The following is a 16768-nucleotide window of genomic DNA, read 5'->3' as shown; positions in this document are numbered from 1 at the left end:
GCTGGATCAGTTGGATTAGTTTTCATGGCCAAGTACTCCGCCCTCCTCATTTTCCTTACAGATCTGAACAGAGAACGAAAGAGTGGGAGAGGCAAGATGTAATTATGTAGAAAAAATAGCAATAGAGAGGAAGAGAGAGGCAAAAAGCCTTCACACTAACTGGCTGCCTCAGGTTCTCAGGAAATAAAATGGAGTGTTCTTAAAATAATAAATAAAATTGTTATTTTATATGCAATTTTTAAAAAATTTAAAATAAATAAATTATATTTTTAAACGGATAAACTATTTATGACATGTTTATTAAACGGATAGATTTGTGTTTAATTATTAGTCACCAATTACTAAATGGGTCAACTTAAATCCGTTTAACCCCAATCCGTTTATGACCTGCTCAAATTCGGCTCATCAATTCGTTTTGTCACCCTTTTTGTTTTAGTATAATTTATAAATGTTGAAGGGACCATCATACATTAGTACTTTTTTTCAATAAAAAATATCCTTAAAAAACTCAATATTTCAGGCACCACGTGGCTACCTCTGAAAAATTAAAAAAAAGAAATTAAGAAAACTCTTCTCCAATCTCTGCGGCCGGACCAGGTCATGCATGGCACCTCAACCTTGTCTGGAATTTGAATTCAGTCAATCCCAACCTGACTCCAATAGTTTATTGTAACCTCCCTCCATCAATATAAAATATCTCATTTGTTTTCTTCTCCATTAAGACTTTGTATCTGTACTAATAATTCAATGCACATCATCATCTCTTCCAAAATCCGAAGTGCAGCTGCGTCTCTTCCCCTCCCTCTCCCACTTCTCTGCTTCCACCATTGAAATGGCAAGTCGCTGTGAGATCTTCTGCGATATTCTACTCGCTATTTTACTCCCTCCCCTTGGAGTTTGCCTCAGACATGGTTGCTGCAGCGTACGCATCTCTCTCTCTCTCTCTCTCTCTCTCTCAAATATGAAGCCCTAAAATACCTCTCTTTATTGATGTTGCAGGTTGAGTTCTGCATCTGCTTGCTTCTGACTCTGTTGGGTTACATCCCTGGGATAATCTACGCTCTCTACGCCATCGTCTTCGTCGATCGTGACCCTTACCGCGGTGATTACTGGCGTCCCCTTAATGCCTAGTCCTTCCCGATCTTGACCTTGCCAGTATCGCATCAGCTACGATATCGTCATACATTCAACTTTGTACCATGTATTGATACAATTTTCGTTGCTTTGAAGTATCTCGATGTGATTGAATGTTTAAGCTCTGCATTTCTGTTCCTTTTCATTTGTTGCGGAGTATGAGAATCATTTTCTTTACAATAGCATGATCAATCATCTCTTGGCTTTGATTTTGGGTTTTGCTTTCATTTTCTGTGTTTTGCTTTGATTCGGCTTTACTTTGTTTGAAGTGTTTAATTTTGACTTACAAGTCAGTCATGCTAGGGATTGCAGGAATTTTGGTAATGTAAATTAATGGGCAATTCAACAGCTGATTTGAACGTAATACAGTCAATTACATTTGAAAGAGTAGATTGGTTGTTTAGATAACAAAACAGTTAAATAATTCTGAAAATGAAAGACTACTCAGGCTAGCAACATAATTCGATTTTTCTGCTCACAATTTCTTCTGAAATTTCAAGTGATGAACAACCTGTGATCCATACTTTGACAGCGTTCCTTTGTTCATATTTTCTTAATTTCTTTGGATGGTGAGAAAACTGCGGAGGATGACTTTTTTATGGGATGATAAAAATAATTTCGGAAGGGAGGAGACAGGAATAAAGGGGCCACCTCCATCCACACTACAAAGGGAGATCATTTGGCAGAGTATGGGCTGCATCGTTCCCTCTTCCTATGAATATTTTTGTTGGGTCTATTAGGAGGCCAGTCAAAGCTGATCTACGCAAGGAGCGTAGGGCATTTCCATCCCAAATCCCTTCTATCCTTTCCCAAGCTTTGGATTGGGGGACCTCTAGCATGGATGTTCCAAGACCAAACCATTGGGCTGTTCCTTGGGGAACACATTTATATGTTTTAAAAGTATTCAAGAGGGCTTTCAGATTTTATTGATTAGGCCACTGAACTCAACTTAGATGTACTTTGTATTGTTCCTCTCATCATAGTAAATGAGTCTCCAAATTATGTACAATGATAAGCCGTGAATATTTGCTTTAGCGCTCTATGTTCCACACTTTCTACTGCATTCTCCTTTTTTGACATAGCTACTACAAGACTCCTTTGTGATCATGTACTTAAATTTTAAATCATTTGTTGTTAGGTTGTGTTTTGACATATATCCTTTTTTCTTTTTTGGCTAATCGCATTTTATCATTTATCAATTTCAATAAGATTTGCCTTAATTAGTCCAACTACAATTTCTAACGTCTTGTATATATGAGTTCAAGTATGCTTGATGACTGTGTAAGGCATTGGGATTTTTCAGATCATATCTTGTTGCAATGGTTAGAAATTTTATTTCTTAATTTCTTGGAGACCACCAGATGGAAATGCTTTTTTGGAGCCACACCACTTAGTGGACAAGTTTACTCATGGAGCAAGTAGTGGCTTGGTGTGCTAGCAAAGGCTTCTATGGATATCGAGGAAGTCCTACCCATATAGGATATGAGAGGTTTGTGAGGGGTTTCACAAGGCTGTGGAGACGTTGGAAGAGTGGGGCAACACCATGTTATAATGGATTTTATTCCATGAGTTTAGAATCAGGGAATAGTGTTGATGCAGTTTCCAAATACAATACACAAGCTATTTTACTTTCCTAGTTTTTATTGTATTTTTTATTTTTTTATTTTTTTTATTTGTGATATTTTATTAGGGTCATGTCTTCAAGATTTTAGGATACTATTATTTAGGAAGCAAGATTCTAGGATACTATTATTTAGGAAACTAGTATTTCAGTTAGGTTTCTTAAATTAGTTTGCGTCTCTACCAAACTTCATCAACCTGTAAATATGCCGTTATGTATTAGTTTTAGGAGTTGGAATTGAAAATTAAAATTGCTGGATGTTGGTCCTGGATCAAGTGGTTTCAGACGGCTGTCAGTGTTATTAGACTTCAAGATTCCAACTAAAATTGTCACGGCTGTTGGTGTTTGACAGGTTTGTGATTTTAACTTAAATTTCCTAGCACTAGTTCCATTTCCACTGCATCTTAACCACCACTCCAGCCCTTCTTTTTTAAAGCTCACCATTCGACACTTTTCATTCCCAGCAGTTGGAAAAAAAATAATAATTAAAAACAAAATTGCTGCAGCAAAGACCAAAGTTGCATTAGCAGAGAAATAAAGCTGTGCTGCCATGACGAACAAAGAACAAGTTCCATTACATATTTATGTATAGTGCTGTTGCGATCATGAAAATCCTTTATTCTTGGCGGACTCTCTGTTGAAGTAGAAGATAAATAATTTGCATCCTTTGCTGAAGCAGACCACTGTGTCGTCATTGGCAGAGCAGATTTCTGTGGGCATCTTCGCAGACCCACTCGCTTGCTGGAGCAAAATATTAGAATTGTTAATTTTGTTGTTAATCTGTTAATTAGTTTAGTTATTAATTTGTTAGCTATTATTTCAGTTGTATTTTTCATTTTATATACTAGTATAAATACTAGTATAAATACCACTGTAAAAATAACTTCAATTCTGGAATAATACAGATTATTTATTTAACATGGTATCAGAGCATTCTTCTTCCCGCTCACGCTCTCCTCTAATTCTCCCTCGCTGAGATGTCCCTTTGATGGACTTGTTCTCGCCGGCAATCGGTAGTAGTATCATTCTTCCAGCGAGGTGCAATCATTTCTCGTGCAGACTTTTCGCTCGAACTGTCCCCAGTCTGAGATTGAAGAAGGGATTTATAGAGCAGAGAGTATGATTCCAAGCGGCTTCTAAAGGAGCACCTCAAGAGACTCGCCGCAATCGATCTCCGCATCTGCTTTGCTCAGATCTTTTTCATTTCCGGTGACACTCTTCAGCTCATCCTCGTCTTCATTTCCTTCGGTCATCGCCGTTTGGAGTTTCGACGGAGCTCTCATGGCCGCCGCCACCAGTTCGCCCCTCGCATTCAAATATGTCGCAATCGCCGAGAACTGCGGACTTTATGGTGACCGGCTCATCGCTTCATTCCAGAGTTACTGTCAAGTCGGATCGGAATCGTACCCCTTGCGAGCTCGTCTTGGCTCGCAATGCAGATCGAGATTTTCCTTTGCCTCGTCCGATCCTTTAGTGGCCTTGCCTCTCAGAGCACTGCTCACCGAGTTCTATTGATTGTTCCAGTCTCTTTCAAGGATTTATCCCTCTTTTTTTTTTTTTTTTTTTTTTTCTTCTTTTTGGAATTTTTGCTCTCCCCAGGGCCATTCTCCTTCTTCTCTGCCCCTCCATTAGGATTCTCTGCATTTTTATCTTGTGCAGCACCACAAGATTGATCTTGTCTGCTGGCTTCCTTCTCAGCATATCCTAATTTAGCAAGAACAACAGCAAGCTCCAGTCTTGCGATTGCTTGCATATCTTGACCATTTTTCCTGTACAAAAAAAAAAAAGTATTTCAAACAGGATGGATAAAGATTAACCTCCTTGAGGTTTCTGCAACTGGAGCTCCATTTACTCACCATGTCACTAGTTCAGAGTCTCCAGTGTGCATTTTCCGCTCTCTCTCAGTTCCAAGAAGTGCTTTCTTTAACTTGTTGAGAAAGCCAACTCGCAGAGCCTTCAAGTATCTTCGCCTTCACCACTCATCTTGGGTCCTCTCATGACCTTGGGTTTTCCAGCCACTTCTTCAACTCCGGTGTCCTTGTTTCAGCACCCGCGTTAGAATGCGGCTCGGTATATCTGTTTTCTTTGATTTTTTTTTTTAATTGCAGTGATTGCCGGTCAGGAGCTTCGCATCTTATAGTGACTTCGCAGCTCTCCACTCTCATTTCTGGTTTGATCTGCTAGTCCGTCCGTGTCGTTGTCTCCGTCTCGTCTCTTGCTCACTTGTATTGGGTCTGATCTGCTGGTCGGCCATTCCCGGTTATGCTGTGTTTCGTCGCTCCTTCGCAGAGACAGTTGATCTCTTGGAGTTTCTTGATTTTGAAGGAAATTTTTACAGACTTTTTCTTCGTTTTGGGCCATACTTTTGGTCTTCACTTCGCAGCAATTTTCGTCTTCGCTGGCACATCTTTCCTGCTTTATGCATCGGCATTTCTCCTACGGATCATCTCGGTCGCTGTTGCCTTTTCTGCTGCTGTCATGCTTCACATTAATGAAGGTTTTTTTTTTCTCATCATCTTTTTATTGCAAGATGGTGATGTGAAATCTTTATTCACCATCTCCATCTTGAAGGGGCATATTAGAATTGTTAATTTTGTTGTTAATCTGTTAATTAGTTAGTTATTAATTTGTTAGCTATTATTTCAGTTGTATTTTTCATTTTATATACTAGTATAAATACCGCTGTAAAAATAACTTCAATTCCGGAATAATACAGATTATTTATTTAACATTCTATGTCACCACTGAAGTAAGCCACAGCATCATCATCAGAAATGCAGGCTTTTCAGTTAATTTTTTGGACCAGTGGTTCATCCCTGATTGTTGTTAACTTGTTTCTGGCTGTTGGTGCATGCCACACTTATTGGTTGTTGAAAGTTGAAATCTTAGCCTCGGTTTGCCCAAATCATATTTCAGTTTGTTGGAAGATGACACATACAGAAACTCCACCTCCTTTGTTTGAAGAAGATGAGTTGTTACAACACCTCACTCTTGCTTAAAGAAGACCCCCTCCCACACGATGAGAAGGGGAAGGGGTTCAAAAAAGTTTCAGACCATCCAATTCACTGCTATTGAACGAAACTGGTTCAGTCAAAAATCAAGCTGGACCAGTTCCAGAACCAGTAAGACAGCAGTTTGAAACCGAAAAAAAACACAGGGGGTAAAAAAAAAAAAGAGGAAAAAATGGTGGTTGCCTTTATCTCAGCAAGGTTGATTCTGTGATTCACACCATTATATGGTTATATTGTTTTTTGATCATAATTATTGTGAATCAAAAGAGAGGTATTCCTTTCTGTTGATTCTATCCTCACAACCTCATATTGATCTTGAGCATAATTATTGTGAATCAAAAGAAAAGGTATTCCTTTCTGTCAATAAGAGAAGAGGCAGCAGAGGTAGTTGGGAAGCTATTGAAGTTCTAAGGTCATATCTTCAAGATTCAACGATATTATTATTTAGAAAGAAAGGCTAGGTTATTATTATTTAGGATACTAGTATTTTAGTTTATTTGTGTTACTTTAATAAGTTTGTTTGTCTTCCAAGCTTTATAAGCCTATAAATAGGCCCTTATGTATTAGTTTTAGTAGATTGGAATTGAGAATTAAAATAGCTGGATGTTGATCATGCAACTCGTGTGTTGTTTGGGTCACAGGTTTTAGTTATTGTGTCTTGGCCTTTGTACTCGTGTAGTTTCTCTACAATGGTGGATTACCACTCGTATTTGTGAATGCTGGCATATTTTCCAAACCACAAATTTGTTTCCTCATGTGTTTGTTTGTTTGTTTGTTTGTAATGTGATTGTTTTCGTTGTTGTTTTTTAGTTTATTTTATTTTATTTTATTGATTTCAGCATTTTTCATGCAAACTCAATAATAAAAAGTGGTATTAGAGTTGATGGTTTGTTCATGTTCTTTTGACATCATTCAAATCAAACTAAATTATGAATGACTGTAGATGAAAATTTATTTGTATAACTTGTAGGAACATCATGCCTGTATGGCTATATAAATATATTAATCGGCATTTCACCACTATGCTGCATATTTGTATCCTAGTTTTTCAGTGTGTCCATATCCTGCATTTCTGTCGCCCCTGCATCAGTCTCTCTCTTTCTTAGATGTATTTAGATCTGGATGAGAGTTGGATCTTTTGTATATGGTTAGAAGATCTAAAAATGATGGAATGTCTAAAAACAAAAGTGGGAAATGGTCTTGAGAAAGGACCGTGGTGAATACCTTAGAGATTTCCTTACTATTGCAAAGGTTGGGTGGTTTGAAATACGAGTTGGTGATTTTCTGTTTGGTTAGGAGATGAATGGAGATAAAAAATCTTGATGGTATGCACGAAACAGGAGTGAGGGATATTCCTGCTCTAGGTAAGTTGGATTGAGGTTCCATGAGCAGAGTTGGCTTATAGCTACAAATGGGTATTTACTAAGTCAGAAACATGAATCAGGTGCAGTGCGCTGTGCTGATTTGGCTTTTGTATAGCTGTGATATTTTGAAGGTTAATGAATTTGGTTGTGATTTTCAACTAGTTGGAGTTGATCATCTTCATGGACTTTTGGAGAGAGAGAGAGAGAGAGAGAGAGAGAGAGAGAGAGAGAGAGAGAGAGATGCAGGATGGAGATGGCCATTATCTTGTTTCAAAGTGAAGCAGTAATGAATCTCTGTTAAGAATTCAATAAGCAGATAAGAAAGAAGAACTGAATTTTACTTATCTGTATTAAACCAAGAATACAAAGCAGCTAATACAATTGAGGAAAAAAACAACCAAGAGAGCATACAGCTAGAAGTAACAATCTGACTTCAGGAAAGTTACTCATGCGAGGCAGAATTGTGGCTTTATTATAATACATCTGAAAACCATAACCATATAACTGAAAACTAACTATATCAAACTAAATCAATTAACAGTTAAAGTGTTGCTTGAGTCTTATTTGTCTCCTTTATTTGCCTTGAGTCTTTCTTCCTTGGATTTTAATTCCAAGTTATCAATGTGAGATGCTATACTCCAACATCCCCCCCTCAAGATGAGCATGAATATTAATAATGTTCATCTTGCGCAAATTATGGTGAAAAGGCAACGAATCAAGAGGCTTTGTAAGGATGTTTGCAAGTTGTAATCGTGAAGGAATATAACAGATTTTGATAATATGCTGTTTTAATTTTTCACTTACAAGATGACAATCAATTTGAATATGCTTGGCTCTCTCATGTTGTACTGAATTAGTGACAATTGACAAAGCTGATTTGCTATCAGTATATAACAAGGGCGGTTGAGGATGAGCAACATTAAGGTCTTGAAGAGCAAAGAGTAACCATTGCACTTCACATGTTGTGGCTACAAGAGCTCTATATTATGCTTCAGCAGAAGATCTTCTAATTGTGGGTTGTTTCTTAGATTTCCAAGAGATTAATGAATCTCCTAGAAAAGCAGCAAAACCAGTGACACTTCTTCTAGTGTCTAGACAACCTGTCCAATCACGGTTAGAAAAGGCCTTCAATTGTAAAGTAGAGGATGAAGGGAAAAATAATCCTTCGTGTGGTGTTGCTTTTTAATACCGAAGGGCACGAATAGCAGCTTGATGATGAGATATTGTAAGTTTAACAAGAAACTGACCGAGAACCTGAACAAAATAAGCTAGATCAGGTCGTGTAATAGTCAAGTATAAAAGTCTGCCAATTAATCTTCTGTAACCTGATGCATCGTCATAGATATTGGGATCTGCTGCACTGAGTTTGATATTTGATTCCATTGGGAAAGCAGCTGGCTTGGAACCTAAAAGACCAGTATCTTGAAGTATGTCTAAAGCATATTTCCTTTGACAAAGAGAAATGCCAGACTTTGATCTTGCTATCTCCAATCCCAAAAAATATTTGAGTTGTCCCAAGTCTTGATTGTAAATTTATCATGTAGAAATAATTTGAGCTGCTGAATTTCAGTAAGACTATATCCTGCTAGAATAACATCATCTACATAGACAAGTAGAACTATAAAGGAAGTAGCTGTTTTCTTAATAAAAAGAGGGCAATCGGATTGGCCTTGAGTGAAACCATAATCAAGAAGGGCTTGAGAAAGTTTTGCAAACCATTGTCGAGATGCTTGCTTTAGTCCATATATGCTTTTGAGTAACTTACAAACCAAATTGGGTTGCTGAATATTTAAACCAGGAGGTACTGCCATATAAACTTCTTCATGTAAATCACCATGTAAAAAAACATTATTGACATCTAATTGATGGATATGCCAACACTTGATAACAACAATAGCTAATAATAATTGAATGGAAGGATTTTTGCTACTGGAGAAAATGTATCAAAGAAATCTAATCCTTCTTGCTGATTATAACCTTTGGCTACCAGCTTTGCTTTATATCTCTCAATAGTTCCATTAGCCTTGTATTTCACTCAAAATACCCATTTACAACTAATGATCTGTTTATGCTGAGGGAGAGTAACAAGTTCCCAAGTTTTGTTTAACTCTAAAGCATTTAATTAATTTCTTATAGCAATTTGCCATTCAGATGATTTGGTAGCCTGTTTATATGTCTTTGGTTCTGGGGTAATAGAAATTGAAGATAAAAAGACTTTATAAGAATTTGAAAGTCCGTTAACAGAAAGAAAGGAAGAAATAGGATAAGAAATTCCTTTGTTGAAGGAGCAATCAATTGAAGGAGATGAGGTATTTGTATAGGGAAACAAGGAGACATTACCACAATGATAATCCTGCAAATATTTTGGTTGATGTTTAATTCTGGAAGACTTTCTAATGTATATATGAGGAGAAATGGGAACTGTTGATTTAGGAGGATCATGATGAGAGGGAGAAAGGTTTGATGTAGAAGGAGATAATGAAAAATTATTACATGAATTTGAAGGAATAGAAGTTGCTGATTCAGACTAATTTTTGGTAGTATAAGATGAGTCTAAAATAGGAAAAGTAGATGATGTAGTATGTGGAACAGAAGGAATAGGAATATAAGTCATGTTGGAATGCTGAAGAAGGAAACCAAAAATTTGAATTGGCAGAGTTGAGTGGAAGAAGTCTGAAAGGAAAAGTAGTTTCATGAAATATAACATTTCTGGAAAAAATTATTTTATTTGTAGTTAAATCCATGAGTTTATATCCTTTGACATTAGGAGGATAACCTAAGAATAGGCATTTAGTTGCTCTCGAATCAAACTTTTTTTTGCGATGAGCAATTGAAGATACAAAACATAAGCAACCAAAAACTTTTAGATGAGAAAAATTTGGGGTTTTGTGAAATAACATTTCAAAAGGTGATTTGTTTTGAAGAAGAGAAGTTGGAATTCGATTGATGATATGGGCAGCAGTCAATATACAATCACTCCAAAAATTCAAAGGTAGGTTTGCTTGAAACATCAGTGCTCGAGTTGTATTTAATAAGTGCTGATTTTTTCTTTTAACAACTCCATTTTGTTGTGGAGTTTCTACACAACTTTTTTGATGCAAAATGCCAAATGTTCCATAAAAGTTGGTGAGTATAAACTTTGAACCATTGTCCGTTCTTATTGTCTTGATAGAAGTATTAAACTGAGTCAAAACCATTTTACAAAAATCTAGCAGTAGAGATGATACCTCAAATTTGTTTTTAAATAAATTATCCCAAGTACATCGTGTGAAATCATCTACAATGGTTAAGAAAAATTTGAAACCAAAGTATGAAATAGTAGCAAATGGACCCCATACATCACAATGAATTAAGTCAAACATCTTATTAGAAGTATGCTGAGATACAGGAAGGGAAAACTTTTTCTGTTTTGCAAGTGGGCAAATATCACAGACATTTGTACAATCAAAAGCAATTGAATTATCTATCTGTTGAATAAAAGGAATCCTAGAATTTGAAATGTGGCCTAATTTGTAATGCCAAAGATTTGACAGAATTTTTGTGGTAGCTGATACAAAGGATGGTGCAGAATGCAAAGAAGAAGTTGACAGAGAATGCTGGCAAAGATTTGTTTTCGAAAGAGCTTAAGAAAAATGATAAAGTCCTTGTTTCTCAAAGGCAATCCCAATCATTTTCTTCATTGAGTGATCTTGTAAAATACAATAAGAAGGAAAAAAAAAATATACAAAGATTAGAATCTTTGGTTAATTTAGAAACAGATAAGAGATTGAAAGAAAAGCTAGGAATACACAACACATTATGCAAAAAAAAAAGTGTTAGAAAGTTTCACAGTTCCAGTATATAATCCTAGAACAGTATGGCCATTGGGAAGATTAATTGAAATTGAAATTGAAACTGTGTGATACCCCATTGATGAAAGATTTAAAAGATTAGATGTTACTATACATATCAATAAGGTGCACATTTCTTTTCGGGAGTTTTCTCATAAGAACTCCATAGTTAAGCGTGCTTGGCTTGGAGCAATCTTGGGATAGGTGACCACTTGGGAAGTTTTCTCAGGAAGTGTGTGAGTGAGGACAAAACACACTGAAAAAAACACGTGTTGGTTTGTGGGGCTAGTCATTAGTTCGATAAGGCCCACCCCCCTGTTGTCTTGTCCAGGTGGAGGAGGAGAGACATAGTGCTCCCTAGCAGACCCAGGTTAGGGCATTACAACTGGTATCAGAGCCAACACCCAGCCAGAAGTGTGATGAGATTCACATTGCCTGAGTTTGGAAATGTGTGTTCGCAACGAGGACATTGCGTTCTATAAGTGGGAGAGAATGTGATACCTCATAGATGAAAGATTTAAAAGATTAGAAGTTACTACCCATATCAACAAGGTGTACCTTTCTTTTCGGGAGCTTTCCCATAAGAACTCCATAGTTAAGCGTGCTTGGCTTGGGGCAATCTTGGGATGGGTGACCACCTGAGAAGTTTTCTCAGGATGTGTGTGAGTGAAGACAAAATACACTGAAAAGAACACGTGTTAGTTTGTGAGGCCAGTCATTGGTTCGATAAGACTCGCCTCCTATTGTCTGGTCCAAGTGGAGGAGGAGAGACGCAGTGCTTCCTAGCAGACCCAGGTTGGGGTGTTACAAACTGATTTAGGGGTAGAATAATAAAATTGAGGTGAACAGATCATATGATTTGTTGCTCCAGTATCCAAGATCCAAGAAAATCTAGAATTTAATTTTGTAGATACAGAATTACTATAATTGAAAAGATTACCAGAAGAATGAGGTGTAGTTACTAAGTTTACTGCTGTTGTAGATGAATCAGTAGGCTGAATAGATGAACTTGAATTGACAACAACTAAGAGTTTATTAAATTCTTCAACAGTTAAACTTATTCTTTGGTCCTCGGTACTTTGTTGATTGAGAATTTCTTCAGCTATGATGGCAGCATGTGCAGAAGAAGAATTTCTTTTTTCCTTTAGGTCCAGTCCAACCAGGAGGATAACCATGCAATTGAAAGCATTTATCAATCGTATGGCCATTGTATCCACAATGAGTACAATGCAATAAAGATTTCTTGGACTTATCTTTAGAAAACTTGAACTGAGTAGGCTGAGTATACTAAGTAGGCTTGCCTAGCAACGTATGTGTTTCCGGAGCTAAATAATTTGTTAGTTGTCTCTGGCTTTCTTCTTGAAGGAACAAAGAAAATACCTTGGCCATGCTGGGCAATGGAATAGTAAGTAGCAACTGACTTCGTATTGAAGTAAAAGAATCATTCAATCCTACAAGAAACTTTAATACGTGATCTGATTGTTGTTGAAAAATCAAGAAATTGAATAAATCGCAGGTACAAGAAGCCATCTTGCCACATGTACAGTTTGGAAATGGTCTGTAGCTGATATACTCATCCCAAAGAGTCTTAAAAGTACTTAAATACTCAGTAATCGAAGATGAACCCTAATTTATGCATCTTCAAGTTTTTTCGAGATGAAAAACTCATGGACCATCACTTCTCAAATATTGTGTCTTTAATTCATTCCATAGATCAACAACTAGAGTAACAAACAACAAACTGTTTCTTATGTCCTTAGAAATGAAATTCATAAGCCAAGAAAGCACCAGATTATTTGCACGAAGCCAAGCAGTGTGTAAAATACGATTAGTAAGAGGAACAGAGATTGAGCCATCAATAAATGCCACCTTGTTCTTGACAGTGAGATCAATTGTGATTGAGCGGCTCTAGGCAATATAGTTGTCTTTTGCAAAAATCTCAAAAACCAGTAGAGACCCTGGATTATCACTAGGATGAAGAAAAAATGGGCTTGAAGAATCATTGGAAGGATTGACAGAAGAATCATTTGATAGATTCTAAAGAATTAAGAGGGTTAACATCAGTGTAAAGAAGATTTAAGAAACAGAAGATATTGAAGAAAATTTCGGAGCAGAATTGTAAGGAAAGAAAAGAAAATTCTAGAGCAGAAAATTCCAAGAAAAAAATTGTATGCAGAAGTAAGAATTAGAAAATCAGAACATTTTGCTCTGATACTGTGTTAAGAATTCAATAAGCAGATAGAAAAGAAGAAGAACTAAATTTTACTTATCTGTATTAAACCAAGAATACAAAGCAGCTAATACAATTGAGGTAAAAAACAACCGAGAGAGCATATTGCTAGAAATAACAATTTGATTTCAGGAAAGTTACTCATACAAAGCAGAATTGTGGCTTTATAGAATACATCTGGAGACCATAACCATATAACTGAAAACTAACTATATCAAACTAAATCAGTTAATGGTTAAAGTGTTGCTTGAATCTTCTTTTGTCTCCTTTATTTGCCTCGAGTCCTTTCTTCCTTGGATTTTAATTCCAAGTTCTCAATGTGCGATGCTATACTCCAACAATCTCCAAGGTGGCAAAATAGTTGCCAAGGTGGAGATTATTTGGATTCTTGGTTTGTATCTTGTTTTAGTGATTATAGATTTTATTTCCTTAATTTCATTGAGACCCAAAATGGAAATATTTTATGGTTCACTAGTGGAGTTCGTAATGGCCTGTGAAGGGTTCCACAAGTACGTAGAAGAGTAGGTAATAGAGGGGAAACAGTGGGTTACATGGGATTGGATTTTGATTCAGGGCTGAGAATCTATGCTTCAGGTTTCGGTGTTTATAGTCTAGTAATTTCTTTACGATATTCTCTCTTCATCCATGCAGTTTCATTTGCCAAACAATGTACAATTGATCTCTCTCTCTCTCTCTCTCTCTCTCTCTCTCTCTCTCTCTCTCTCTCTCTCTCTCTCTCTCTCTCTCTCTCTCTCTCATGTTTTGATGAATCATTCTTGGGGCCATTTGATATTAGTGTCAAAAATTTTGAAGACAAAACCTGAAGCAAAAATTAAAAACAAAAGGAAAAAATTAAAAATCAAAAATAGTAATTTGTTTGGTCAATATTTTCTATAACTAAAACAAGAACTCGTTTTTATCCATGAATCAAATAACAATTAATAATAAAAATTAAAATTATTAAAACTATTTTACTTAATTATTATATTTTAAAATTCACTTTACAAAAACAATCTTATTGTACATGACAAGTAAGAAATATCAAAAATATTTTGTATATTTTTTTTATTAGTTTTTAATTTTTTTGAAATATTGTGGATATTTTTATTTTAATTATTATTTAAATTCGTATGGTCATCTTATTTTAGTTTTAATTATTATGTATTTGATGAAGATCTTATGTAAAAAGAGTTAAATTTGGATATTAATATATTGCGATAATAGGTAGTCAAAATAATTAAAAATCATAAGCTTTAGTTTTTTGTTTTACAAATTATTGAGACGGATAGCAAAAATATAAACCGGCAATATAAGCAAATGTGTTTTCATACTTTTCTTCTTAATTGTACAACAATGAAAACAAAAAATAGAGGAACAACTAGAGAAATCAAATTAGAGATTGATCTAGACATTAAGAAATTGCAGGAGAGATTGTCTTCATTAAACATGTTACTGGGGCATCCATGGATCATCGTCCTTCCTATATCAAAAGATGAAAAAATTTATATCGGAGAATCATCTAATAACAGTAAAAGGGGAAGAGAATTGTGGAGTATACAGTTCAGAGATAGTGCCTCACATTGGAACAGATGATCAAAGAACCGAGAGTTCTTTTCAAGTTTTTGAGATAGCATCCCCCATATGTATTAGTGAATATTCTGAAGCTCCAAAATTAAAGATTGCAAGGATAAGCATGATGTCCGGCCAATAGATGTTGAAAAAAAATCTATGAGGTGGGAAAAAGACTTGGAAAACATTTGCAAAGGATAACCAAGCCAGTGATGCTAAAGAACCATAAAGATACTTTGGCCTTAGATTCCACCTAACAAAAAAGGAAAGGGCTGAATCTATAGAGATCCAGAAAATTTAATTTATCAGAAAACAAGAAAAAGGAAAAAAGAAGAAGAAGAAGAAGAAGAAGAAGAAGGAAACAAAATTTTGAAGGGGCACACAGCAGGAACTCGTCAATGAGGGCCCTACGCTCGTCGACGAAGAGATTTCGAGAGCTAGGGAAAATCTCATATTTTTAGGGTTCATTCTTGTCGACGAACGACTTTCATTGACTCGTCGACGAATCTTATATCCTCGTCGACGAGTACACGTGGCCAGCAGTCTATATATAGGCTAAAATCATTTTTTGAGTGGATATTCATTTTCTTTTCTCTCTCTCTCTCTCTCTCTCTCTCTCTCTCTCTCTCTAGGTTGCGGCCCAACCCCCTTCTCTCTTAGATTTCGGGTCTGTTTTAGCCCAATTTGACGATTAGGAACCAGCACGAGGATCTAGGGATGATTTTCTACAACTTAATCGGAGCAGATTGCTGATTTGGGGTTCCTGGGCACAGCTCCAAAATCAGGATAAATAGGATATTTTAGGATTTTATCAGTTATTTGGAGTATGTGCGCCTAGGAAATGTATTAGATGAGAAATATATTAGGGTTGAGTTGATTGAAACTGGGGATAATGCAATTTCAGGGTTTGGAGTTCTGAACGTCATGGGCATGGATTTAGAGTTTTTAGCAGGCCTCTTAATAAGTCAGGTAAAGAGAATAAATAATAAAAGGTATTTTTGGAAAGTAATTGTTGAGCATGAATATGATAATGTAATATGATATTTTTTCTGTGATTATTATGATATGAGTATTAGATAAAAAATGTGTGGCATGAGAAATAGGATATAACTGATTTTTACTGGGAATGTAATTGAAAATGGGATAGGTGATATGCATTAAGATAACTGAGACTATGATAAATATATATATATATATATATATATATATATATATATATATTGAAATATTTTATACAAAAATGAAGTTATGAGAAACCTAGTTATGTTTTATATACATATTTGTGATGTTATGAGATTTTTATATGGAAATGATGAAAAGTGGAATACAGAATTGTTTTATAGAGAAACGATGAAATGTGATATACACATGTGTATTTTATTGGAAAATAATGAGATAAGGTATAAATATATGTTTTCAAAGATATGATGAAATGTGAGATACAAAAATATTTTTACTGAAATAATGATATATGAGATATGCAAAGAAATGTTGAATTGAGATACATACAGATATGAGATGAAATGAATACATATATGATGAAAATGAAATAGAAAGGATGAGAATAACACTGATATGTTGAAATATACAGATATAATGAAATGTGAATATGGAAATGTGAAAATGAGAACCTTGATGGACCATAGTTGTACAAAGAGCACGGTACCATTGCTAGCATGGTGATAGTGCAACCACACATCTGGTACAGAGTGTGGCGAGATAGTCGAATGGGCCTATGAAGGGTTGTGTTGCCCCCTGGGGTTCAGACCAGGATTGGGTAGGTCATTCGTACTACAAACACGTTCCCCGTTTTGACCTAACTAGGTAGGCCAACCGCGGTTAAGTCCAGCTTTCGGGCCGCACAACCCGGTCATAAGGGGATACATGACAATGAGATTGGAATATCCTCAGGATGATTACTCATTACAGACACGAAATGAATAGTCATGAGTTACGTAGTGGATTCTATACTGGCAGAAACTCATGAGCTAGATTATGAAAATGAGAAA

General features: G+C 35.9%; 1 protein-coding gene across 1 annotated transcript; it reads left to right on the top strand.

Moving 5' to 3' along the window:
- The first annotated feature begins 687 nt into the window (after window positions 1–687).
- On the top strand, window positions 688–1343 carry LOC131157483 (UPF0057 membrane protein At2g24040-like). Its single transcript, XM_058111672.1, has 2 exons — window positions 688–922; window positions 1000–1343. The coding sequence occupies exons 1-2, from the start codon at window positions 833–835 to the stop codon at window positions 1129–1131; spliced, it is 222 nt and encodes a 73-aa protein (XP_057967655.1). The 5' UTR covers window positions 688–832; the 3' UTR covers window positions 1132–1343.
- Window positions 1344–16768: the final 15425 nt, after the last annotated feature.

This window comes from Malania oleifera, chromosome 6 (assembly GCF_029873635.1).
Source record: "Malania oleifera isolate guangnan ecotype guangnan chromosome 6, ASM2987363v1, whole genome shotgun sequence".
Lineage (NCBI taxonomy): Eukaryota > Viridiplantae > Streptophyta > Magnoliopsida > Santalales > Ximeniaceae > Malania > Malania oleifera.
Note: the sequence above shows the minus strand (reverse complement) of the source record. Positions and strands in the feature narration are given on the sequence as shown.